This window comes from Sphaerodactylus townsendi, linkage group LG05 (genome assembly GCF_021028975.2).
Source record: "Sphaerodactylus townsendi isolate TG3544 linkage group LG05, MPM_Stown_v2.3, whole genome shotgun sequence".
Lineage (NCBI taxonomy): Eukaryota > Metazoa > Chordata > Lepidosauria > Squamata > Sphaerodactylidae > Sphaerodactylus > Sphaerodactylus townsendi.
Window position 1 is genome coordinate 71,266,518 of NC_059429.1, and position 27,146 is coordinate 71,293,663.

At 40.9% G+C, this 27,146-nt stretch overlaps 1 protein-coding gene across 1 annotated transcript; it reads right to left on the reverse strand.

Moving 5' to 3' along the window:
• Positions 1-1,363: 1,363 nt before the first annotated feature.
• Positions 1,364-27,146, reverse strand: LOC125433013 (cytochrome P450 4B1-like). Its single transcript, XM_048497260.1, has 12 exons — positions 26,553-27,146; positions 21,529-21,670; positions 19,325-19,369; positions 17,793-17,920; positions 16,518-16,648; positions 15,181-15,332; positions 13,587-13,693; positions 12,284-12,474; positions 11,048-11,181; positions 6,759-6,823; positions 3,439-3,521; positions 1,364-3,209 (listed from the first exon to the last, which is right to left on the reverse strand). Exons 1-12 carry the CDS (start codon positions 26,802-26,804, stop codon positions 3,041-3,043), a joined length of 1,599 nt encoding a protein of 532 aa, XP_048353217.1. The 5' UTR covers positions 26,805-27,146; the 3' UTR covers positions 1,364-3,040.

A 27,146-nucleotide genomic window follows, 5' to 3' on the forward strand; every position in this document is an offset into this window, starting at 1 on the left:
AACAAAATTCACAGTTAAGGGAAAAGAGGGCAAGTCCTCTTATGGATTGGGGCTAAAAAGTAGGAAGCAGAGAGTAGGAATCAATGGTCAGTTCTCACAGTGGAGGGATGTGAGCAGTGGGGTCTCTCAAGAATCTGTGTTGAGACCTGTGCTTTTCATCAGTCACCTGGATCTGGGTGTAAACAGTGAGGTGGACAAGCCTCATGGTCATGCTTTGATTACCACACCCTGCCAAGCTTACTGCAATGCAAAGGATCTGGGAAATACCCTGCCACAAGGTTTTGTATCTCCCTGTCTTGAGTAACCACCTCCTTTACAATTGCTCCTTCCCTTACCACTCACGCCTCAGCCAAATCTACATGACATACCTGGACAGAGACTCCTAAAAGAAACTCTGCCTAAGCCATTGAGGCTACCCCTGATTCAATCACAAGACAATTGGTCCTACTGTCCCGATATTTAGAAATCAATAGATAAACTGTTAATCAGCTCAACCCAGCAATCCCAGCATGGAAATCCAGAAATTTCAGGAAAAGAGCTCCTTGCTCCCACCCCAGACTATGCTATAGGATATAAAAGTACAGCGCACCCCAAGCTCAGCGCTCTTTACTAGCCTGAACCTCCCTTGTGTCCAGATAGTTTTGAGTCATGATATCGTCCTTCTCTTGGATTCACATGCTGGTCGTCTGAATCCTTGCCTTCTTCAGGAACCTCTCATCTGAACCTAGGTAACGTATAAGTCCCCGCTACACCCCTCCTAATCTTTCATTCAAACCTATTCCCCCCCCCCTTGCTTATATCTCTTAGGAACTGTTGTGTAAGCCTCTTTACGTCTTACTGTATGAATGTTTTTATCAAAAACCTATAAAAATATTTAATTTCAGTTTCGTCTCCTGGCATTCTCTGTAGAACATTTCAAAGCCATTTTCTGGTTGTTGTAAAGATCCCCTCGCTAGCCTACCTCTCGGTGCCAAGCTGAGTTATTCCCCACTGCCATTTTAGAACGTTCTTACTGTTGAACTAGCGTAACAAGGTCTATAAAATTATGCATGGTGTGAAGAGAGTACACAAGGATAAGCTTTTCTTCCCTTCCTCATAATAGTAGAATGTGGGGTCATCGGCTGAAGTTGAAGGGTGAGAGATTCAAAACTGTCAAAAGGAAGTATTTTTCACAAAACATATAGATGCATACCTATCTCTCCAGTATCAGAAAAACATGCCTATTATATTAGGTGCTGAGGAACACATGTTGCAATCATCTTGCTTATGGGCTTTTTGTGTGAACAGATTGCTGGACTTGATGAACCTTGGTCTGATTTAGCACGACTTTTCTTACTTTCTTAAGAACATTTTATATCAGACCATGTTTATTTCAAATATATATAAACATACATTTTGCCAGATCCAAATACAATTTATAGAGTAAATTACAAACATGACAAAACACAGAAAGTACAAATAGATATATTGGAATCCATATTCCATAAAACACACTTTCATATTTTGATAATCTGTTTAAGCAAGCAGTTGAGCAAGCAGCTGCTGCAAGGTTTAATCTATGGTCATAGATTATTACTTACATGAATAAAACTTATGTTATTGTTAAAGTTGAGCTCACAATATAAATAACATTCTAGCCATTTTCTTTTTGGACACAATTCTCATCAGTGAAATTCTTGAGATTGTAAGGCAAAAATTCTCCATTGTTCACAAGGCACTGCAGTTAACTTAGGTTAGAATTCCATCAGGATTGCAGACAATTCATTGTAATGGCCAGCATCCCAGTTTCCCACCTTCCAAACTAACTAAGCTCATAGATGTCGATTCCGCACAGCATAATAACAACAGGTTACATTCATTATTTCTGAATCCAGGTCTGTTTTATTCTGCTTTTGTCCTTTGTATGGGTGCCTGTTTCTGTGAAGGAGACAATCTGTTTTCTTTATGCCCCTTTGCATGAACCCACTATTTTTTTTTTACAATGAAAATGCTCAGGTGCAAACATCTCATTTTTCCTGCATTTTGATTGGCTGGTCCATCACCACATTCCCCCTTCTGCCCGCTCCCAACCTCTGCTCAAGGAATGCTTCCAATCAGTGGGTGAAATGGTGCTCACAGTTGTTGCCCAAAGGGAGAAAATATGCTTGGGAGATGTTTCTGAAATGGCAGGCTATCACACTGGTTGGCAGCTCAGCAGAAATGAAATTGACATGACGTTAGGTAGGAGAATGGGCAGCAGGGTGGAAAAAATAAAATGGTTTGGCATCTGTGCCATTCCCTTGGTAGTGGGCTCAACCCAGGATTTTGAAAAAAACAATGCAATGTTGGTGTTTTTTGAAAAAAAAACAGATTTAGGAAAATATCATGGGTCAATCTCACTTAGGGGAAGGGACCCATGCAAAGTTCTTCCCCATACCAGGATATTTCCCTTTGCCTACTCATTATATTTGTACTGTGTGGAGTCCACCATCTAAGAGACAAGAACTTTACTACAACTCTACTACCCAGTTGATGACAGGAGCTGACAGGAAGGACATCTGGGATAAAATAGTCACTGGTAAATGCCTTGGAAGCCACTGGAAAGTATCAGCTAAAGGGCATAATTCTTGTCATTTTCTTGATCCTCACTTATTCAGTCTTGCCCAAGACCATTCAGTTTGTCATCACAGCTCATATATCCATATCCAAGGCCACAGCACAAGAATATTGGACACTGACTGAAAAACATATCCTATAAATATTTTCTTAAATGGAATATTAAATGCAGTGGAGATAATACTGGATTAAGAATGATTAAAATGCTTGTAAATTATGTAATTGGTTTTGAGATAATATAGAATAGAACAGAATAAATTTAATGAAGGAATGTTTATTTAGAACTGTTGGAATTTCTTTAACTTGCTTCTGTGTTACCAGAATGACAAAAGCTCTCTAGTCAATATTAATTATTGTGAAATAGTCCACAGAAGATATATGTACATTGCATAATATTAATACATATGATGCCTGCCAATATATTGCATTGTGGAAATGCCATGCATCAGTGGAGAATCTTCAGATTAACAAAGATCCCATTCTTAGATCGGGTGATAATCTGTGGAATGGGAATGGGGGGTTGGGAAGGATCGGGCAGAAGTTCAAAGCGCAGAAGTGTCAAGGCAAGAGCAACTTTCATTTCATTCATGGCAAATTGTTGCCCAATGCAGTTCCTACACAGAAAAAGTAAAAAAAAAAGTATGAATTCAAAAGGAAGGCATATAATATATTTAGGCAACAAAAACTAATTCTGCAATGTAGTATTGAGTGTTTACCAAATTCTATCTGCAGTTTTATAACCAGGAATATAACTATGTTTTTAGTGAAAAAAAAAAATCAAAATTCTGTTCATCAAAGAAAAAAAAATAAGTACACAAAATTCAATCTAATATATATATTTACCTTGCTCCAGCAGCAAAAGGAAGGAAAGCATATGAATGACGAGTAGCTGAATTTTCTGGTGAGAATCTTAGAGGATTAAAGACCTGTAGCAGAAAATACAAAATGTACAAACTTGAATTAATGTGGACGTTATGTTGGACAGCAAAACATCACTTGGACACTTCGGTGATTTGAACAGCAGTTATCTTTGACAGCAGTTGTAAAAAAGATGGCTTCAAAAATTGTTAACATAGAAATATATATTCACAGCTGGCTTAAATCAGGCCATATACCGTAAAGAAATGGGGGAAATTTTGGCAAATATTATGAGAATTAAATTCTATAGTGGAGATGTGCATTTGTTTATTAACCAATTAATAACAATTTATCACTGTTCTCAAATAAAAGGTAAATGTGCTCCCCTGTGTAAGCACTCGGTCATTACTGACCCATGAGGTGGTATCACATTACAGTGTTTACTATGAAGACATTGGTCTATACCACACAAGTTGTCTACAACAAATCTTGCTGCCAAATACTATGTATTTTTTCTTTGAATTCTGCATATTTTTCTTCTGTTTAGTTGCCGAAATGTTTCTTCATATCATACAGGAATGGAGGTATGTGGAATGATTTCCAGGAAAACATATCCCAGACACAAGGTTTGACCACCGGGAAAATCTGTGGTAAGCTGTGGAAAACAAAAAAAGCCTTTGTTTTCAGGTTGGTTTGCCGCTGCCTTCCTCAGTCATTTACACTTTAACCCCAGCAAGCTGGGTACTCATTTGACCGATTTGGAAGGATGGAAGTCTGAGTTAACCTTGAGCTAATGACCTAAAACCAACTTTTGTCAGGATCAGACTTAGGTCATGAGCACAGTTTTGACTGCAATATTTACCACTCTGCACCACATGACTCTTAAGAAAGCAAATAGGAAAATGTAAACAATACTTAACATTGTCGAAGGCTTTCACGGCCGGAATCACTTGGGTGCTGTGTGGTTTCCGGGCTGTATGGCCGTGTTCTAGCAGCATTCTCTCCTGACGTTTCGCCTGCGTCTGTGGCTGGCATCTTCAGAGGATCCTCTGAAGATGCCAGCCACAGACGCAGGCGAAACGTCAGGAGAGAATGCTGCTAGAACCCGGCCATACAGCCCGGAAACCACACAGCACCCAATACTTAACATTATTAATATTATTCGCATACCTGGCTAGGGCTGCCAACACTGACTTTGAGATGTTCGGGGAAGTGCGTGGAGATGATGGAGTTTGAGGAAAGCAAAGCTCATCAAGGATGTGGTGACACTTTGTGATATCAGTCTTACAATGCCATCTCTGGGTCAAAGGTCATGTGACAGCACTTTGTGAGGTTACTTCCCAAGTTCTGCCTCTTATTGTGAGGCTACTTCCTCCTTTCCAAATTTAAATTCCATGCCTTACATCACTTCCCACTCCCATGCGCACACCTAGTAAATGCACTTCTCAATGAACAGGTCCTTACTTCCAAGATTCTGCTTGCCCTTTTTTACCATGTTCTTTGTCCCAAGCATCTGGCATTCAGAGATCTAATCTCCACACTATGTGGATACTCCCCTAGCTACAATTTTTTTATTACACTGTCTTTATCACACACAAAAAAATGGGACCAAGCAGGGGTGTATCTATTAAAATTGGTGCCTGGGATTAATCCATGTGCCATGCCTCCTTCCACAGCTCACTGCTCGGTACAAAGTGCAGTTGAAGGCTGGCAAGCTTACCTCACCCACAGATTGTGATCAGAGCTGGCCAGGCTTGCCTTACTTCCGTCTCCATGTGGAGCTTGGGTGTGGTGCTGACCTTACCCAATCTTCATGTGGAGATGGGAATACAAAGGGCCCATTTGAACCTGACTAAGACCAGGCTTGGATGCAGCATTAGGCTGCAGCCTGCATCTTAGAGCTAATCCTAAACTTGGCCTTAGCCAGGCTCAGACTGAAGCCAGCTGTTCTCATCCCTCTCACTTTATACTGTTGCCTCCACCCCTCAGGCTCCATATTGGGTTGGAGTAGTTTGAGCTGGATCAAAGAAGGGGAAAAGCCCTTCGGGGATGGGGCAGGATATAAATACAACAAATGAATAAAAGCCCTGGAAGACCAATGAGCGTATGTTGCATAGATGTTCCATTTAAATCAGGGGCTTCCTGCTTTCCATGCAGTGAAAAATCCCCATATAGAAGCAGCCATAAACAGCTTGCACTGTTCATGCTATTTAAAGAGATTGCACTGAGCTTGATTGAGTGTTGAATCTCAGCAAGCAGTCATCAATCTGCCTTTGGCAGGAAAGAGCCTTTATTGCAGGATACATTCCCTGGGAATTTCCTCCAAACTAGGTAGAAAACTAGAAAACAACATACTTTGGCTAGAAATACATTCTAAATTTTATTGACTATAAGACTGAGATTCTTTCTTCCATCTGTCTGCTTTTTTAATTTCTTGGGTGAGAGACGTTGCCTTGACAAATTTCACCTTAACGGGATGGGATATAAAGAAAATATATGGAAACTGTATTTTCCATGGAAAGTTAGGGATAAATTAAAAGAAAGAATGTAAAAAAAAAGAAATGACGTTTCAGAAACTACTGAAATAGGCAAATCCATGATTTGGAAACAACTTGATTACACTTAACAGACACAAACACATTACACATTAGCATTCCTTTATCCTGTGATAACCAAAAAGGAAGAAAGGAAATCCTTATGCAAATACACTCTGCCTATGTAACGACCTACGTTCTTCTTAAAGTGTCCTTTATGTCTTTGATAATCATTTCTTGTACATCACATTTTACACATTAACATTAAACACATCCAGTTATTTCAGCCTCAACGGGAAGGTTTTTCCCTTGTTCATATCATATCGAGTTACTGGACCCCTGTGGGATGTGTGTGTGGAATCCCCCACTTTGTCCAGGTGGGGTCTTACCAGCCTTAAAATATGGCATAGGCCTCAACATCGCCAACATGGTGATGTCACTTCTGGAAGTAAGGTGATCACAAGTAGTGTAGCGCCAATAGGGAGGAGGGCGTGACGTCCCGGGCAGGGGCACAGGGCAGGGTGGGGGCGGTGGTACCATGGCAGGGGCACAGGGCACACGCGCGCCCCAGGCACAATTTCCCCTCGCTCCACCCCTGGTCATTACATCAGCAACACTGAGGGAGACAATCTGGTATTTGGGCAAAACTTAATGATAAAACAACTTCCACCATAGAGTTTTGGCAATGTCAAGGCCTCATTTTAAGTTTGGTCAGACCTCCCCCTACCCTGCCAGTTGTCAGGTGGCAACCCTAATATCATCATCAATTACCTCAGGACTGTCCCAAACTTCAGGATTTCTGTGAAGAGCATAAATATGCAACAGAGCCAAAAACCCTGTGAGAAAATGGAAAAATAATATATTAAAAGCTGTTATATTCTCAGAAATTCTATTGTAGCCTCAGAAGTTCTGTTGCATTGTGAGAATTAATTTAATGTGTCATGGCCTTTATTAAACAAAGACATTCTCAGCAGATGATTTGCACCCTGTCCACTTCTGCACATACAGCAGGGAGCCAGCTGCAGAATAAACAAACTGCATTGGTCCCACAAGTTGTTTTTTGTTATAAGTTACCTTTCCTTCAAGGAATTAATTAAGGAGCAATTGGGGCTTCCAAGCAACATCCATATAAGCACTTGGGATGCAGAAGACAGAAAATGTGAGAAGCAAGTCTTCATAACTATTTTGGAAAGACTGTGTTGATTTTAGATAATGTCATTTTTTCCTAACCCTGTAAGAAGTCTTGAAATGCTTGTACAATATACTTGGACCCATAATAAACCCAGAAATGAATTTGCAGCATTCCATAAGCACCATAGGAAGGGTGGACAAAAAAGTAAGTGCAACCAAAACAAATTTTGAATAATTGTTATGTAATTTTGATAATCTAAAGGGTTTTATTACATAAACTTTATCAAAGATTAATTTGTAATGCTGACCACTGAAGTAAGGTAAAATGCTTGACCAGAATTGAAATAAAATGTTAAATGAAGAAGTTTCTGACTCAACATAGTGTAGGACTGTTAAAGCTTCACCTTGTTCTCCTCATACAAAATTGATAACATTTTTACAAGTTACTATATTCCTCGTATTAGACTTCTAATCAAGCCCTCCCCCACCCCCCATAAAATTGTAACATTTCTGAAGATTCATCTTGGATATGTTCTTAAATCAGATTCCATGAGGTTCACACATTGGGGTGGCAGATGAGGCATGAGAATAGTGTGGAAGGAAGGAAGGCTTTGCACTTTTGGTTTTGACTGCTCTTGCCTTGGGAAGAACATAAAGACTTTTGAGTTATTTTATTTTCACTCCTTGATGTTAACAAAAAGTTTTGTTTTGTTTTGATTGTGAACTCTGTAATGGCTATGAATCCTCTGGGAGTTATGTTCCTTGGATACATGAATTATGACCTCAAGGGAAGGGAAGAACAGAACGGACAAGGAGAGAGAGGTGGGGTCTAAAATATGTTGTTATTGTGGTTAATTAACTTTATTTATAGCTCTCCCTCCTCACTGGGGCTGAAGGGGCTTAGTAACCATGAAATGCAATTCAATCAGGCAGCAAAAAGTTCCAACATTTTTGTAATTAACTGTTTTGAAAAATACCAATCTTCAACATGAACTTTTTGTTAGAACAAATATTCCCCCAGGAACAGTTCTCCCTTTCCAGTGAGGTTTAAGCAGAAATACTTTTTTAAAGGGGATTCTGGAGACTGCCCTTAGTGTCATGCAGATTTCAATTTCTATCCTTTTGTCATTGTGTCTATGAAATGTTGTGGCATGCATACATGTGGAAATTGGGGCAGGTATGTGTTTGTTATTAACTGGATCGAGGGACATATTATTCCCCATCACGTTGAAGGTCTGAGGTGGTGTATGCAGGACCACCTAAGGTAGCTTTGTTAGAAGTGCGAGGGGAGGGGAGGGGGACACACAGCAAAATCCTGCCTGTTTGGTTTCTCCACAGTCAACTAATCCTCCTTGCTTCCTCAACCTGTCCCCTTTCAAAACAGTGCAGCAAGTCACACACAGAGCCGTAGCACGTGTGCGCCCTGCTCCCCTGCCATGCCCTCGTCCACCACGCCATGCCCCGGAACGCCCCTGCCACACCTCTGTCAAGCCCCCGCCACACCCCTGCACCGGCATGAGCCTGGTGCATCACGCAACCCCCCTTGACGCTACGCCACTGGCCACAAATGACCTCTCTTGAGAGCGTTTACCCTCCATTTTGGGTTACATTGAGTTATGCATACATACCCCATCTCCCTGCATAACATTCTGCTTCTGAGTAATTGGGCACTTTTGACTATCAGTCACTTATTCAATCGAAAAGAGACACAATGAAAATGAGAGCAAGGTGAATCCTCGTTATTTCTAACCCATTTTCCTTTGCTGTATCCCTGATAACACAAGTAGATAGATTGAACAAATGATTGACAGTCAAGAATGTCCATCTACTCAGAAGCACAATCTCATGCATTATTTAGAAAATATGTATTCCATCTCTCCAGACCTGCTTGAGGAAGTTCAGGATGAAAACAATTTAAAAAGCCAAATAAAGTCAACACAAACTAGCCAGAACATAAAAGCACATAAAACTTACAGAGCAGTCTAAAATCATATTGATACAATGGTTTTAAGGCTAGGAGCAGACCATAAAATAGCTAAAACAAGAGAACTCCCTAGTTAAAAGTCTGGGTAAAGATAAAGATATTGAACTGCCACTTAAAGGAACGTAAAGCAGATGCCTAATCTTGTCAGACCTCAGAAGCTAAGCAAGATCAGCCCTGGTTAGTATTTTGATGGGAGACCACCAGGGCATATTGAGGGGTCTACCGTCCCCCCCTCTTCTGGGGGTAGGTTTTAAATTTGAGGTTGGACGCCTGTTTTTATGTATTAATCTGTTTTCGCTGGTTTTAAGTTATTTTATTGTTGACATGAGATGGAGCCTATGTATTTATATTGTATGTGTGATTTGCTCCTGCTTGTCTCTGAATTTTTGTTGTTCACCGCCCGGAGCCCTTCGGGGATCGGGCGGTATAGAAGCTGAAACAATAAATAAATAAATAAATAAATAAATAAATAAATAAATAAATAAATAAATATACCATGGTTGTGACACAGAGGCGGGCAGGCAGGCAGGCAGGCAGGCAGGCAGGAAGCAGGCAGGCAGGCAGGCAGGCAGGCAGGCAGGCAGGCACGCGCACGCACACACACACAAATCAGGTGCCTGGCAAGCCTCAAGAAAAAGGGTATCCCAAATATAGTGTACCATCAAAGTCCTTCCTTTCTCTGGTTGCCATCTTACCATTGTAGGTAGAGGTACAAAGGGAAAAGGAACTCACATACTTAGAACCAACTTTAGATATATATCTCTCTCTATATATAAAAAGCTAACAGTGACTTTGTTAGTCATGCCCTAACGCCAAAATGGCTGGATGGATCGCTCCCAAATTTTCACATGACATTCCTCCCTGTTGCGGGCAGGTAATCAGACCTTCAAATCACCGAAAGTCCATACCTGACCCAGGTAAAATGTCTTTTTCCTGGCACACCAGGCCATGAAGCTGGCTATGTTTAACTGTCACCCTTAGAATGTTTGTACAGCATGTCTGTGGCCTGAGGGGTTGGGATGCCCTTAGAATGTTCGTGCAGATGAGCACTAAAAACAGTAAATAGGTAATACTGTTAGGTAATACGACTGGAAGTGAAACACATACACACTTTGACGTGTGAGACGTCAGGTGGGGTTCCCCCCTCACACGCAGGTAACTTTCACTCTCTGTGCCTCACACACTGCTATCATACAACACACATACTCTCATACACATCCAGCTCATTCTCACACACCTCACTCTGCCCTCCCTCACATCCAACCACCACTTACCCACTTCCTCACCCATATTCGCCACAGCTCTCTTTTACTAAAAGCGAGCTGGAGTTTGCCTTTTTCTTCTAAGAAAATCCGCGGGGTGGGGGCGAACCAACACTACTGGCTGTGCTTCTTTTGCACATGGACCTTTAAGAACCCAGGGAGCTGGCCTCGATCTGAGCACCTCACCACCTTGCCTCTACTGCCTGACTGGGATAGCCTCCTTGCCCCAGTTCTGCCTTACCCAAGCCAGGACTGTGCGTGTCAACCAGCCTCATGGAAAGCGGGATTCACACTCTGGACAGTTTTTTATTTATTTATTTATTTATTTATTTCTGTTGTGAAATGGAAAGGGTTACCTTATACTAAAAAAAAGACACCACCATATAACGATGTGCATTGAAAAGGGAAAGAGGGATTCCATTTGACCACCCCAAAAGGCTATGCTGGGGATCATTGGACCTGCATGGACATTTGTGTGGGTTGTGGACTGTGATGAGACGGACAATTGCCACAGCAACATGTGGCCAGGCCCCGCTAGTACATTTATATATATATGCAGTGTAGAAACACATCACCCTTTTGTATAAGAGGAAGTCCAAGTAAATATTAACAAGGAAGTCTGAAAAGGTTATTAGAATAAAAAAAGATTCAAACGAACGTCTGCAGAAAGAAGAGGACATGACCTTTGGGTAAGGTTCGTCCATCAGCAAATGTCACTGGTGCCTGTAATTCTCGAGCTATCATAGGTACAGGAGGATAAATGCGAAGACTTTCTTTAATACACATAGTAATATAAGTCATCTTTCCTAGGTCATCCCTGCAGGAAACCAGAAAGTATACTGCATTATTTTAAGTTTTGTTTCATAAAAATGTTTTATTAAAAAAAGAGTCAAACCAAAGAATCATTGAAGCTTCATTTCTATGACACCCCCCCACCCCCCGTGGTGGGATTCAGCAGGTTCGCACCATTTTGGCAGAACCAGTTGTTAAAATGGTGCTTGTAAACAACCAGTTGTTAAATTATTTGAATCCCACCACTGCCCCCCCCCCCCAATTCCTCATGGCAGCCATGAAACATTTAGAGAAGGTGATTGTGGACAAACATCATGGTAAAGGGTTTTTTTGAAAACATTCTTGAAACTTTTTAAGCAACTTATGTGGAAAAGGCCTTTTTCTCTAAAACACCTCATTGAGTTTGGTAGTTGTTCCCTGGATTGAGTTTGCCAGTTTATGTTTGTTTACTTCCTAAGACTAAGAAAGAAAAATGTGACCAGTCCTGCCCCTATCAAGTGATGACTCCAGATGGACATATTTATCAGTGCAATAGACATAAGTTAAGATTTCAAAGTAGGGTGTCTGGAAACAATTATTCTATGTGCTTATGGCAGGATGTATCTACTATTACAGAAACTGATACACGTGGTGAGCCTTATAATGTGTCTAGTGTAAATATGGAAGATGATATTCAGAATAATATAGCTTGTAAACTGCCTGTAAATACGTACTGCCTTTTTTCTCCTTAGTGGATGCTTCAATGTTTCCTAGCTGAAAAATAACTAGGAAAGATTGAAGAAACCACAAGAGTGACCAAAACATGTGCAGAAAAGACCCCCCGCCCCCGTCCAATCCAATACAGGCACATAGCCAACAAAAATACCATGAACAGCCCCTTATAAAATAAGCCCCTCATGAAAAATGTTCATAAATTAAAATGAGAAGGTCAAAGTAATCACTAGAGGAAGCAAAATACATGCAGAAAAAAATCAGTATGGGCACACAATCAATGAAATAATACATGCAGAAACCCCCTAAGTGGAAAAGAATGTTCTTATGCTACTTTTAGAAATACTCTTTTCTTACTTGGAGGAATCTTAGTTTTAGAAAATATGACTCATAAAATGATAAAAATGAAATCTGACCATTGAATAGTTCCCTGTTCCCCAATAAGTTCTTGTATCTCCTCTCTACATCTCTGCTGATGTTCAGGATTCATGGCCATACAATACAGAAGCCAAGAGATTCCACTAGATGTGGTATCATGGCCTTCGAACATGAATGTATCCACTTCAGCTCTCAGGTCTTCATCTGACAATGGATTTCCATTTTCATCCTAGCAACACAGAGAAGACAAAATTATGGCTTTTGAGCTTAACATAATGATAAAGGAAAGAAACATCATATTTTATCTCTTTATTTACTGTAGTCCTATGCAACTTTTGAATGATCTTCTAAAGTGAAGGTGATCCATCTGGTTTACCACAACATATCTCAGGCAGACTGCAATCAGATTGGTGAGTTATATGTTGTGAAGGCTGTTTTTTAATAGTATGAGAAGTTACTTCTATTATCAATTTCTACCAGATTTACTTTGTTGACTAGGAAAATCTTGTACCCACGCATATGGTGTTGGCAGATCAGTGCACATTATAAACAGCATTCTCACTGTGAATAATATTGATTTCTTTAAACAATTTCTATTCCACAAATGGTCGAAGAATATATGTAAAAATGAAATAATTTGAAATTTCAATAAACACCGTACAATAATACCAAAAAGTCCACAAGCATCAATTTTTACAATTTCTTAAATATTAAGAACACTAGCAACAGCAGAGACAGTGCAGTATCGTTGTTAGAATGTGCAGGTTCCCAGCAAAGGACCCAGGATTGAACCCCACCCTGTCATGGAAGTTGCTGAGCTTGAACCAGTCACCCTCTCTCAACTGAACCTATCTCACGGGTTGTTGTGAGGATAAAATGGAGAAAGGAGAACAATGTTTTAAGTGTATTGAGTAATCAACAATGAGAAAAGTGGTGTATGAAATTCTAAGATCTTGTTAGCATACAAGCAGGATATACCTATCTTAATAAAATAAAAATAAATACAATACATTCCATTCCTACATAAAAACTTGCTGAGAAAATAATCAGTGTTGCATATGGAACAGTTCTAAATGAGGGAGGGAGTTTAGCTACCAGGATAGGTTGCCAGGTGTGTTGGGCTAGAGGCTGCACATTCAACCAGTGATACTTTTTGAAAAACAAGCAGATGTTACAGAATTATCTTTTATCCACAACAGTCAATCTGATTTCTTGTAGAAAAGTGTTAATCTGGGAAAAGAACAACACATGGATAGGTCCTTAGACATTATTCAGCCCAATTCACAATACTGAATATAAGTATCACTTTTTGGGGTTTGAATGAATTGCTATAACTTTCACCTTTGCACAAAGAAGAATGTCCAGAAAGTCCAGGCGTCTCTTCTTCAGGATTTTTTCAAGTTCTTGCTCATTCTTGAGGGACTCCTTTCTCTCTCTTATTACATTATCTGTATAGAATATAAATATTTAGGAAAGTGATATATAAAATATGATCAAAGAAACCTATCTGCATTGTGCTTGCTGCTTTTAAATACATGGCTGTATTTAAACTAATTGATAGTTACTAACAGCTGCATGCTGTAATTTATTTCATACAGATTTTGGCTAGATAAGTACTTAATGCAGCCACATAGAGAAACTGAATGATCCATGAATGCAGGAGTCATTATAAATTGTCCATGAATGAAGTTCATCTTTATTCTTTTTTTCTGTGTCCCCAATAGCCATTTGTAAACAAAAGTAAGAAGACAGCCCTTCCGAAAAGCTTTAATATAGAGATATCTCTGATCTTTGCCTTCTGTCCTCAGTTTCTCATAACCAACATATTACAATTCAATTCAATTCAATTCAATCAATTTATTACAGACAATGACCAGCTCAAACAAACAATTATCTATGTTACAATTATTTATCTGTATCAACAGAAGTACAATATATACAAGAAATTACTTTAGAGCACATGTTTTTAGATGCCCTTTTTACAAAAAGCCTCAAGAGGAAATTCTTGATCCAGAGTTGGTCGGTTTAGCCGATATGAATGAAAAACTGGACTACATGCTAATGGGTAGGGATCGCAGAGTTACAAGTATAATAGTGCAGTTCTGTTTATTAATTTGTAAATTTAAAAAGAAATAGTAAGTGATAGGATACATTTTTGTAGATACAATTGTTGGAAGCTGTACTGAGTCTGCTTTGGCAGGGAGAGCACTATAAGCCCAATATATATATATATTACACACACTCACTCATACACTCTCTCTGTCTCTCTGTCTCTCCCTCTCTCTCTCACACACACACACACACAAATATGATACTCACTTGCCTCTTGTTGATGCCACCTCTTTATGCCTACTGGTAGAGGAATGGAGTCCCAACCCTATTGATTTTTGTAATCAGATGTAATGTTTTGTAATGTTACCTTCCATTTGATTGTACCATTTTATACTGCAATGGGATACTTGAAAGCTAAAACTGATTCTCCACACTGCCAGCTTGGTAACCCTGTACACCTGTTTATAACAGAATGTCCTTGAAAATGTGAAAAATACTAAGCAATCTCACTAAGCACTCTTATATTAGAAATTTAGGTATCCAGCTGGAAGGATTTTAAGAGATGGGCCATTATTTAAATATATTATAATTACACACAGTACTAAATATAGTTTTTTAGCTAGAAAGACAGCATTTTTAATAGGATTTTTTAGGAAGCATTCTTCCCGATTCTACGATCTTAATTTCTGGTATATATTGTACTTCGGTTGATACAGATAAATGACTGTAATGCAGATTAATGTTTGTTTGAACTGGTCATTGACTGTAATAAATTGATTGAATATTACAATTCAAATTCATTGTGGAAGCTCTACAAATGCTTGTTGGAAGCCACAAAAAACCTAGGGTGATAGGAGGAAAAGGCCATAACCATAAAATATACCTGTGTGGAGATGAGCCAGTTTGCAACCTTTGTGAAACTGACGTCCTTGTGAAGTGAACCAGTAAATGAGGTCATTATGGTGAAGAGGTGTCTTCATTCTTTGATAGAACATGAAGCAGAGGTCGTATACAGTTTTAATGTAGTTATTATCACTGTGGGCAGAGATGAGAGCAAAAACGTTAGATTTACAAAGGGGATGTAAAGACATTGTATAAAACCCCACAGTCACTGGGAAGTCTCACTGAACACAAGCCTTTATTCTAACTTAGTATATATACAGTTCGGTAACCTTTATTAGGCATTTACAAAACAAAAAGGGAAAAAATGTCAAAACATAATATATGGTTAAGCTTAGCAAAACCTTAGGTATTTTTCTAACCACACAGGACTTTCAAAAGTAATTTAGCTACAACTTCAGATATCTTGACTTTGTCAGATAATGTCTCAAACCCAACTGGGAACAATGCAGCAAAATCAGGTCTAAAATAAGGCACATGATATGCTAGCCATATAAGTAAAGTCCTGGTCTGTATGTTTTTACAGAGGCAGAGTCATATTTCCCAAGGAAAAAAATAGCATATGACCTGTCTGTATGAAAACGTGCAAATGCAAATCACAGAGCTCCTGGATTTATAGGGTTGTGTCATGGGCTAGGACATTGGAAGATTTTTTAAAATGCTGAAGACCAGGTGAGGCTGAGGTCCTGGGACACCAGAAAGAGGTATTCACAGTGATGTTCAGGAGTACCAACAAACTAAGCCAGCTCTCCTGCATTTCTCCTTAGACTGCTGCAGCAGACCCTGATTTGTCTCCCCAACTTGCCATTCAAACTCCACGAATCCAAAACACATCTCAACTCCACAGGAATACTTGACACTGTAACTAGGACTGGCCCCTTAATGAGCGAGAAGCATTTTCCTGGAGAGTCTGGACTTCAGTCTCTTGAAGGAGTATTTAAGGTCTTAATCCTCCTGAATCTTTACTAGAACAACACTAGAGCATCCTGTACTGTTGGCTGTATTCCCTTACCTTAAATTTGACAATTTGACTTTAAGCAGCATAGTTGGGTCTGGAGATCCCCCTGAATTGCAACTGATTTTCAGACTGCAAAGATCAGTTCACCTGGAGAAAATGGCTACTTTGGAGGATAGATTTTATGATTGTTTACCCTGCTAAGGACCCTCCCCTTCCCAAATTCTGCCCTCTTCTAGCTCCAGCTCCACATCTCCAGGAATTTCCCAATCTGGAGCTGACAACCCTACAGGACAGTTTGCTTCTCATAAAGCCTCCTCTGCCCGTAGGGTCTGCCTTGTCTGAAGAATCTGTATTATACTTACCTGTTCACTTGACAATTGCTTTCATAGCTGAAGGCACATTTCATGATGCTATCCAAAGTCATTAAGCTGACATGCTCAAACAATTCCACTGATGTTTTGGTGTCTTTGGGGACCAACTTTTCCCATTTTTCCTAAAGACACAGTTAGAAATGTAAATGGGAAGTTTTCCATAAAGACTTTGTGTTTGATACTCAGATCCTGGCCAATGTTCTGTTAGGGGTGTGAGGATTTTGCAGAGAATTCTGAAAACTGAAATATTCCAGTGGATATGAGCTGAATTAAAGGAAATTAGAAAACCCATGTGTTTAACATTCTTCTTGCAGAGGTGGGCAGTGGGAAAAGGAGAGTCAGGCAACTGCAGCACTTAAGACTCCTCTCCTGGAAGCTGTGATGATGTACCAACTGCTGGGAGGGGAGGCCCAGGGTGCACACAATATCACTCCCTCCCTCTTTCTGAGGCCCTTCTTGGGGAAGGGATGGCATGTATATTTGTCAGTTCATTGCCCTTGGCTATGCTGACCGTTCAAAAGTCGCCCTCTGTGCAAATCTGAGATTGCATCTGAGATTGCAAATGCCTTAGCAGACCAGGTGCTCAGGAGCAGCAGCAGCAGAAGGCCATTGCTTTCACATCCTGCATGTGAGCTCCCAAAGGTATCTGGTGGGCCACTGCAAGTAGCAGAATGCTGGACTAGATGGACTCCGGTCTGATCCAGCAGGCTCTTTCTTATGTTCCTAAAAAAAAGCAAAACTACTCTGCTAAAATTCTCTGATTTTACATTGTTTCTACTGGGCTTCTGAATATTGTCCCTGGTTCAGCTGGGCTTGCAAAAGTGGCCCCTTGTGCTTATGATTCTCTGCTGTAAATTTGGTGTCTCTAGCTTAAGAAGCAGCCTTCCCCACCAGCATCCTGGATACATTCCCCATAAGCTATAATGGAGCCAAATAAATTCAGATTCCTGAATCAAACTTAAATCTCAAAACCATACTGGTATTAGTATTTGGGGATATTAGGAAAACTGATGTTTTGCAGCTCCAATATAACTGAATCTGAAAAAAATGCCATTTTTTAACGTGCACCTTACCCATAATGTCAATGGTGTAAAGCAAATGACTCCAGCATGGTGTCTGTTGTGCTACCTCCTGCTGTGGCCATTTTGTGGCAGCGATTTTGTGGCTGCATTCACTATGCTACATCAGAATACCAAGGTGCCCACAGACTGAAAAAGGTGATGTAAGGACAAGGAAATCTGAGCTCAGTACAGAGGCATTTCCTACCAGCATCACTTTGACTGATTCTACCAATAGGGCCACATATGGCTTCAGGATCTCATAGTGGAACCCTGGAGTCAATAACTTCCGGTGCTTCTGCCACTTTGGCCCATTCAGGATCAGTAACCCCTTTCCTGCCAGAAGATGAGGAAACATGCAGGGTGGATGGGTTAAACACATTTTATGTCACCTTAACGTTACATGTCATCATATATAATGCAAGGAACTCATGATGCAAAAGAATAATGTACTTATTTGATGCATGAAATTAGAGATGCTTGAATAACCAGTGGTTCAGCTCATATCCTGCCTATCAGTCATGAGCTGGAAACTGACACCTCAATGGGCTGTTATGCTGCTCACAAGGGCCCAGTACCATTCATCAGAGATTTCATAAATAGTACATTGTGTTGCAATGTTTTCTCTTCACAGGGAGAAAAAGGAAGAGCAGAAACACTCTCCTTCTCTGTCTTTCAGAGCGGAAGAGTCATCCTTTGGAGGAGTCAAGGGGCAGGCAGAATCAAAAGAGAAGGCCAAACACAACAAGATGGGGGAGATCCAAGCACAGTGCTCTCACCTGTCAGACCTGCTTGCTGTGAGGTTCACAGAATCCCCAATGGAAATAGGTGTGCTTATTTTACCTACTGTATAAACACATGTATAAGCTGACCCGTGTATAAGCCGAAGCACCTAATTTTACTGCCCAAACCTGGGAAAAATTATTGACTCGGGTATAAGCCGAGGGTGGGAAGTTGGGAGGCAGAGGGAGCTCCTTATTTGGGCAGTGACATCAGGGGAAGTCACTGCCCAAATAAGGAGCTCCCTCCGCCTCCCGGCTGGGTTTGACAAAGCCCAGCCAGCCAGCAGGCAGAGGGAGTTTCTTATTTGGGCAGTGACTCCCCCTGATGTCACTGCCCAAATGAGGAGAACCCTCTGCCTCCCAGGGTTTGAGGAAGCCCAGTCAGCCAGGGTGCCACGGGGTTCCCCCTTCACCCTCCGAGGAGGGCAGGAACAAGCGGCTTGTGCAGCTGCAGGGAGGTCGTCCTGGCCATGCCCCCAGCCTCGGCAGAGGCCTGAAGAGCCTGCTGGTAAGCGGTGACTTGTGTATAAGCTGAGGGGGCATTTTTCAGGGCTGAAAAACTTGGCTTATATGCAAGTATATACGGTAGTTCATGGGAGCAAACCAAGTGAGAAGACATGATTTCCATGACCTACTAAAGCATTTTTGAAATACTTTCGTTAGAACTAAGTTTTCCTATAGCAGTATATTTGAATGCCATAAATAATTTTTGTCATATTATGTCTTATCTTCAAAATATCACAATTTACCATTTTTAAATATTTAAAATATATTCCTAAGTAACATAGGTAGAAATGTGCTACTCAAACAGCTACAGTTGTGTGACAGACAAGAACAATCTAACTAACTGACAAGAACTAACATTTACCAACCATCTCCTCTAGACATTTTTAATTTTAATTTTGCTCATTAAGGTCATTTTAATTTTGAAACATATGCAGTGCTTGACAGTACATACCAATCCATGGAACGAGGAAATCATATACAACAAGTGATTTAGGATCTGTATTGTATAATAAACAAAACAGTTATGTTAGCATATAAAATATCCATGAGAACAAATTCAGCTAATTCTAATTTTCTAAATGATGTGCAGCCCAATTTTGGTTTTTGGTGAGGGAGGCAAATTGACTCTTGGAGTCAGTGTGAAGTCACACCAGCACATTTCCCCACCCCGCTGGTGTTGTGGCCCTTATGCCAGTAGTAAGAGCAAACAGGGAGGTAGGCAAGCACCACTGAGCTTTACGGTGCCCAACCCACACAAGCCTGTGCCTTATGGAGCTACACTGGCCTAAAATTGGACTCTGGTGCACTTACGGGTAGGCTACAGGCATTCCCGGGAGTGGAGTTGGCTTCCACTGGGATTTCAAGCTGGGAACACCCCCAATGCAGGCCTCAGACCAGTGGTGGGATTCAGCAAGTTTGCACCACCTCGGCAGAACCAGTTGTTAAAATGGTGCTTGCAAACAAACAGTCGTTAAATTATTTGAATCCCACCACCGGAACGGGTTGTTAACTTATTTGAATCCCACCACTGCCTCAGACTTATGCCATCCAAAAGGGTGGTGTAAGTCTGTTTTGCCCTATAGAAGGCTTTCAGGTGGCCAGGGATTATCCAGAGTTTGCTGCCTCCCCTTGTTGCCTGGAAGCCCTCTGGAGGAACCGTGGTGACATAACAGCAGCACTCTCCCCGGCTGCCAGAGCTCTCTGGGTTGGGCTGTCAATTTAGCAAATGCCGGCAGTCCCCAGAGCTTTGACAGATACACTGAGTTCCAACCAAAATATGCTTTACTATATGTCACTGACTTATGTTTAATGTTTGTATATGAATATCCTTTACTATATAAATACATGTTCCATTATTTCAGTGGGAGCAATTTAAGCACATTTTAAGTTTCTGGCTGTGAACAATAGGAGTTGAATGTGCTTAACTTTGCCCTTAGTTATGTCATTATGTTATACATGGTTTCACTGGCTTTCATAGAAAACTGTTTCAAAGGGTAGCTGGTCTGCAGAGGCGTACCAGGAATAAAGGGACAAATTGTCTCCAGGATGCCCCCCAGGCTCTGCCCCCCCACCCCGGCTCCACCCCCCACTGCCCTCGACCCCACCCATGTCACCATAGACATGGGCAAGGTCTAGGGTGGGCAAGGTCATGGGCAAGGTCTGCTCCCCAAGCCCCACCCCGGCCTCAGTGCTTATAAAAGCAGGTCTCCGAGGCCGGGACTGCAGTCTCTTCTGGCCTGCCGGGGCGGGGGGTGGGGTGGGTCAGAAGAGACTGCAGGGTGCCGGCTGGGAGCCCAGCCGGGAGGGGGGAGTCCAGGGTGGGGTTGAGGCATGCAAAAATGACAATACAGCAGGACTTCCTGGTCACGTGGGGGGCTGATTTTGCACCCCCCACGTGACCAGAAGAGTGGCGCCCAGGGACAAGGCAGATACGCCACTGCTGGTCTGTAGTAGCACAGTTGGATTTGAGTCCAGAAGCACCTCAGAGACCATAAGATTTTCAGGGTATAATCTTTTGAGACTCAAAGTTCCCTTCATCAGATACATGATAATACCTGGAATCTAACTTTTATAGAAAAGAGATTAAATCACTTTGGTTCAAACTGGAAGCTCAAGCATTTTGCAAAATGCTTGAGTGGCTGCTGTCAAATCCAGTTTAAACCAGAAGAGATGTAGGCATGCCTGCATAACTCCAGTACATCAGGCATTTCCTCCCCCTCCCCCTTTCCAAGGCACTTGTGAGGATGAAAAGGAATTGTCAGGAGGCCTCTGGCTATTTCAGGTCATGAAAATGTGTGAGGAGAAGGCTGAAGATCTCCTTCCATGAGCATTGCAGTAGGGCACTGTTCTTGTGGGAATTGAGGAGAACCCGCAAGGTTATGCAGGATGGGGACCAACCAACACTCTAGAATGGGAAAATCAGCCTTTTAAGAGGTGACAAGATTGACTAGAATCAAGAAATGGATCTATTATTACCACACATATGAAGTTTATCTCAACTTTCTGAATTTTAACATTCAGCTGATATTTGAATAAACTGAATTTGAATTTATAGCCTTGATAAAGTCAAATACTATTACAAGTTTCTCATTGCTTAGCTACTTTGTTGAACAGATTGATACCACCTTAAACTCAAAGAGACATAAAATTCCTTACCGTTTCTGCTAAATACTGCTTTTGCAAAGTCAGGATGGTTGATATTTAGGAAAACTAAGAATCCTCCATACCAGATTGGATGACAATGCGGATATTCTTTCGTCCATGATTCAATACTCGGGAACTCTTTTTCTGATATCATCTGCATAAACATATATGTTACACCCTTTCTGTTCTGCACCAGGTTTCTCCTTTCGCATGCCAAGTAGTCACTTGAAAGATTAGGAACTTAAGCTGATAATCATAAATAAACTATACAATTTATTATATTTTAAAGAATTCACATGAAACACAGTTACACAATAAATATGTGGAAGTATGATGTAACAAACACCCATAAAAACTACATTCATGTGTTTTCTGTCATAAGCCTGAGGATTAGAGAAAAAGTATTCTTTGAAAAACTTTTAAAGCTAATGTTTTCCAATAAAGTTTGCTGCTTCATTTTCGCTTTTCTCAATGAGTTCCAGACTTGATTACTATGGCTTTGCATTCAAATCTTTTACTAGTCCATCTAAGAACTATATCCATGTTGCCTTCTTTGTTTCCAGTGTCTGTCTGGACCTTCTTAGCATGCGCTGAACAGGATCTACATACTGCTAGACAATTAAAGTATGGCTCAAATAACCCACTATAAAAGAATGGTTCAGGGTATACTCTTTGTGGGACTCTATAAATCTTCAGGACTGGAGAATGTGGTATCAAGGAAACAAAATATGGGAGGATTTGTTGTGATTTAACAGCCTGCTATATATTGCATGCAAATAAACTCAATAAAACCACAACTTCATAGGGTTATCTGAGCCAGCTGACAGGTTCAAGGAATTTCTCACACATGTAGTCTACTTAAAGGAGCAATGGAGAACATACTCAAGAAAGACCATAATTAAATTTCATTTTTATTTTTATCTATCCATCATAGCTATTAAATCTTTTCTTCTTGACTGCGCATTTCTTGGGTACATCACTAAAAACTTAGAAAAAGATCAGATTTAATTTCAGTTGTTTAGTAGTTTGATTTTTTAATTGCAGCTCATACAGAGGGTTTCTCAGGGACTTACAACATTTAAACAACATCATAAAAATAAGGTAAAACTCATCAAACATCAGATAATATGCATAAAATAGTAAGTTATCATCCTAACACCATAGCATAACCAGCCCAAAACATTTATTTAACCTCTGAAGGCCAACCTTCAGCTTTGCAAGTCTTGCAGAAACTAAAAAAGTTCCAAAAGTCATGAGTAGAGGGCAATACAGAGAAAGCTCTTCCCGTGGGAATAACGAACTAAACCATCCTGGGGCTGGGCACTTGTAAAAGGACCCAAGAGGATGGCTGTGGCAGGCACAGGGGTTGTAATGGAAGAGGCGGCCTATAAGTATGAGTGTTCCAGACTATCAAGATTTTAAAAGTTAACACCAACATATTGAACTTGAAACTGATCATTAGCCAGTGCAGCTAATATGAGCTGACCATGGTAATGTGAGCTGACCATAAGGTTCCAGTCAGCAGACCAGAAGCCATATTCTGAACCAGATGCAATTTCTGAAGCATTTTCAAGGGTCATCCTATGTAAAGTGAATTGGAGTAGTACAATCTGAAGGTGACTGTTGCATGGATCAATGTGGCAAGATCTCACATAGACAAATAATGAGCCAACTGGGAAGTCTGATGTAGGTGAAAAAAACACCAACTGTACTATCTTGGACATTTGTTTCTCCAACCACACCCCAAGGCTTTTTAGAGTCTGCAGTTGCTGGCTAGACACCACTGGGTCTCAGAACTGACCTTCCAGCTAGCATCTCAGTCTTTCCCACATGACCTCTTTCTTGAATTGATTCAACTTTTGCTAGCTTTTCCATAAGCACTCAACAATTGCATCTAGGCATCTCAAATAACAACACTGAAGGGAGGATCACACCCCATGGGACCCCACAATTCAGGTCTCATTGGGTAGACTTCTCCTTCCCAATAGCAACTCTCTGAAATCATCCCTGAAAGAACAAGTAAAGCCATCCGAGGCTAATGTCCCTCACCCACAGAGAGGCAAGGTTGTTGATCAGGGTCAAATGGTCAGCTCTACTGAAGAGAGATGATAGATCCAAGAGGATCAGCAGCAGCAACCAATATGCCATTATCTAGTTGTAAATGGAGATCATCAAACAAGGTGACTAGAGCTGTCTTGGCCCCAAAACCAGCCCTGAAGCCTGACTGAAAAGGGTCAATGGCAGATGTCTTGTCCAGGAAGACATGAAGCTGCGCAGTCACCACTCACTCAATTACCTTCCCCAGGAAAAGTAAATTAAGCACAGGGTAGTCATTAGTCAGTTCCTTTTTATCTAAGAAGAATTTATTTAACAAAGGCCTAACAATAGCCTCTTCAAAGGGGCAGAACTTAAACACGATTGCCTCTACCTAGCATGCCTGTCTGGCTCCTTGGTTGGTAGGGCTGATGGGAATCAGTTCCTGAACATCTGAGAGTCAGTAGGTTCCTGCAAATTCCCCGAGAGCTAGGGCAGGGGTAGGGAACCTGCGGCTCTCCAGATGTTCAGAACTACAATTCCCATCAGCCTTCAGCATGGCCAATTGGCCATGCTGGTGAGGAGGCTGATAATTATATTTATCTGGAGGCAAATTCCTGAAACTAGAAACAGCTCTGTGAAGGAGACAAATTAATAATTTGTCTCAGAAGGCCTCTTACCATTTCATGACATGATTTTACAAGCCATGAAGGGCAGGAATCCAAGGAGCAAGCAATCAGCTTCATAGCTATCAAGATCCTGTCAACATCTCCAGAATAAATTGTATTCTGGATTCCAGTTCTCTAGGAAAGAAAATATATCCCTAAAAACATGTTTTCTGTTAAATTAAAGGCTTTAGCGTACAGTCACTTAAAAGACCAATAAATGATGGTGAGATGATTACGTCATAATTTTTTTTCACAGAAAGAATATTCCAATTCGTCACTCCTTTGAAGATTTATTTACCTTCCAGTCTTGTTTTAAGAACAAACAACATACTTTCAGAAGGTATTCAGCAATAAGTGAGTTGACATTATGCTTCTGGAGTATACAATGTGATAGAAAAATCTTTGGGTTCTTAGGGTGTTGAAAGTTGCATGAAGATATGCTGTTTATCTGAATTTGTTCATAGATCTTATCAGGTTTCTTCATACTTGTCTGTTCACGTCTTTGTTCACAAAAGCAATGTTTGCTCCCACTATCAGATTTCTCTATTTGAATACTGAGTTAAATGTTTTGGTAAAGGCTTTCACAGCTGGAATCACTGGGATGTTGTGTGGTTTCTGGGCTACATGGCCGTGTCCTAGTAGCATTTTCTCCTGATGTTTCACCTGCATCTGTGGCTGGCATCTTCAGAGGATCTTCAGATACAGGTGCAGGCAAAACGTCAGGAGAAAATGCTACTAGGACACAGCCATACAACCTGGAAACCACACAACACCCCACTGAGTTAAATGTTTGTAATTAAGTCTTCTGCTTTTGTCTGATTGAAAGTTATTAGTAGTGGTGATCAAGAATTTTGTTATATTTCTATTTTGTCTGGTGCAGATACTCTTAAAAATAGTGTATGGGGCTAAGAGGCTCTACAGGTCTGACAAGTATGGCCGGCATATAGAAACTACGTAGTGCCTTCTCTGCTGTTCCTACTGTGATCTCCAAGGCCAACCAGAAGTGCCTTCTGCATGGTACTACCTGTGTGCCATGCTATAGCACAGCGGTTCTCAACCTGTGGATTGCGACCCCTTTGGGGGTCGAACAACCCTTTCACAGGGGTCGCCTAAGACTCTCTGCATCAGTGTTCGCCATCTGTAAAATGGAGAAATGTTAGGGTTGGGGGTCACCACAACATGAGGAGCTGTATTCAAGGGTCGCGGCATGAGGAAGGTTGAGAACCGCTGCTCTAGCAGCAAAGGCCTTTGTGCAGATTTCTGTGGATTCCACATACCTCTGGAGACACACTGAACATCCTGTATGAATGTCTTCTAGAAGTGCCACATGTGGTAAGTAGTTAAAAAGAAAAAGCTGCAACACTGGTTTAACTGTGATTTGGCAAAGAAATGCAAGTCCAGGAGACCAAGGGTCGAATTCGCATTCCTGCAATGGAAGCTCACTGGGGGACTTTGAGCCAGTCACACACTCTTAGCCCAACCTACTTCATAGGGTTGTTGTGAGGATAAAACAGAGAATTGGAAAATGATGCAAGCTGTTTTGGGTCCCCATTGAGGAGAAAGGTGGCGTATAAATGAATTAAACGTTAAACAAAACAAGTTATGGCCTCTTACACTTTCGGTGCCCTGGTGCTCATTTGAGTTCTGCATAAAGGATGTGACACATCTGTCACTTGTACTGACTTTTTGACTTCTCAGTGTAAGAAGGGGCCCCTTCTTCTATCTCATGAGCAAAGATTGAATTTTTCTGCCTCATTTCAGTTTGTATCTCACCGCTGTACAACTAGTTTGCCTGTGTTTCCCATACATAAACACTTCCCATGCATAAATACTTGGGGCTTGGATTTCTGATACACATTTTAAAAAACTGATCTGACTCATTGGACACTCATTCTCAGATTTCTTTCCTTCATCTTTCCAAAAGGAACCCTTTTTTAAAAAAAAATTCTCTTGGGGATCATTTTTTTTAAAAATACCTTATTAGAATGTATGGACAGCAGAAGCTAAAAGAACAACAACAACAAAAAGAGAAACAGCTCTTCAGAGTCAGAATTCTAAGCACAAATAGCTGTCTTTCTGGAGGTATTTAAGCAAAACAGCCTTGATCTTTCCGCTCCTTGATGCCTTTCAAACATTTTAGAAGTAGAAGGGTTAAAACCCCTGATTTCTTGTTTCAGTTCAGGAACCAAAAGTAGCACCTTCAACACACATCAGCCTACTTCAGTGTCAAGCTGTTGAAACACACACACACACACACACACACACACACACACATACACACACACACACACACACACACAAATATGAAGATCACAGGATTTGTAGTCACCTTACCATTTTGGTGTGGCCATAAAGCCAATGGCTGGGAGGTCCTGGAAAACACCTGAGGACTTTGATCAGGTATTGCTTGTGCCGATATAGCTTCATGGTTTTCAGGATCATGTAAGTGAGGCTCAAAACAACAATCAACTGACATATCTCATAGGGACCCTTAGGCAACCAAGACCAAAAAGAGCTTGTAAGAGCCTCTGGTAGAGTTTTTATGTTCTGCCCCATGCCAGTATTAGACTCTGATCCCTCTTCCATTGAATTCCTGTTGTTCAAACTGTCGGAGCTAAACAAAACATTCTCAGTGCCAAACAAAACACTGAGAAAATTTCATTTGGTGTTTTTCCAGGAGAACCAGTAGAATTCTTCTGCATAAACTTGGTCAAAAAGCACTCTGCAAGGAACTGAGTAAAGAGAACTGTAACCTCCTGCAAGCCTATGGGTGCCCAAAAGAACTGAATAATTATTCAGGCGATGATCTCTTGCAACAATATCTCATTCTGATTGGTTGGAGTCACTCTACCAATCATGCCTTTTTGGCAATACTTGAAGGAAGAATAAATACTTGTATTTCCACCAGGGGTGTAGCTAGGGAAAATG

Bases quoted from the DNA above. Each gene is read 5' to 3' on its own strand.
- LOC125433013 (XM_048497260.1), bottom strand. From the start codon at position 26,804: ATGGAAGAGGGATCAGAGTCTAATACTGGCATGGGGCAGAACATAAAA. The intron at 16,649-17,792 runs GTAGGAAATGCC...CTGTGTCTTTAG, and splicing joins AATCAGTCAAAGTGATGCTG to GAAAAATGGGAAAAGTTGGT. The intron at 12,475-13,586 runs GTGAAAGTTATA...CTGTGTTGCTAG, and splicing joins ACATTCTTCTTTGTGCAAAG to GATGAAAATGGAAATCCATT.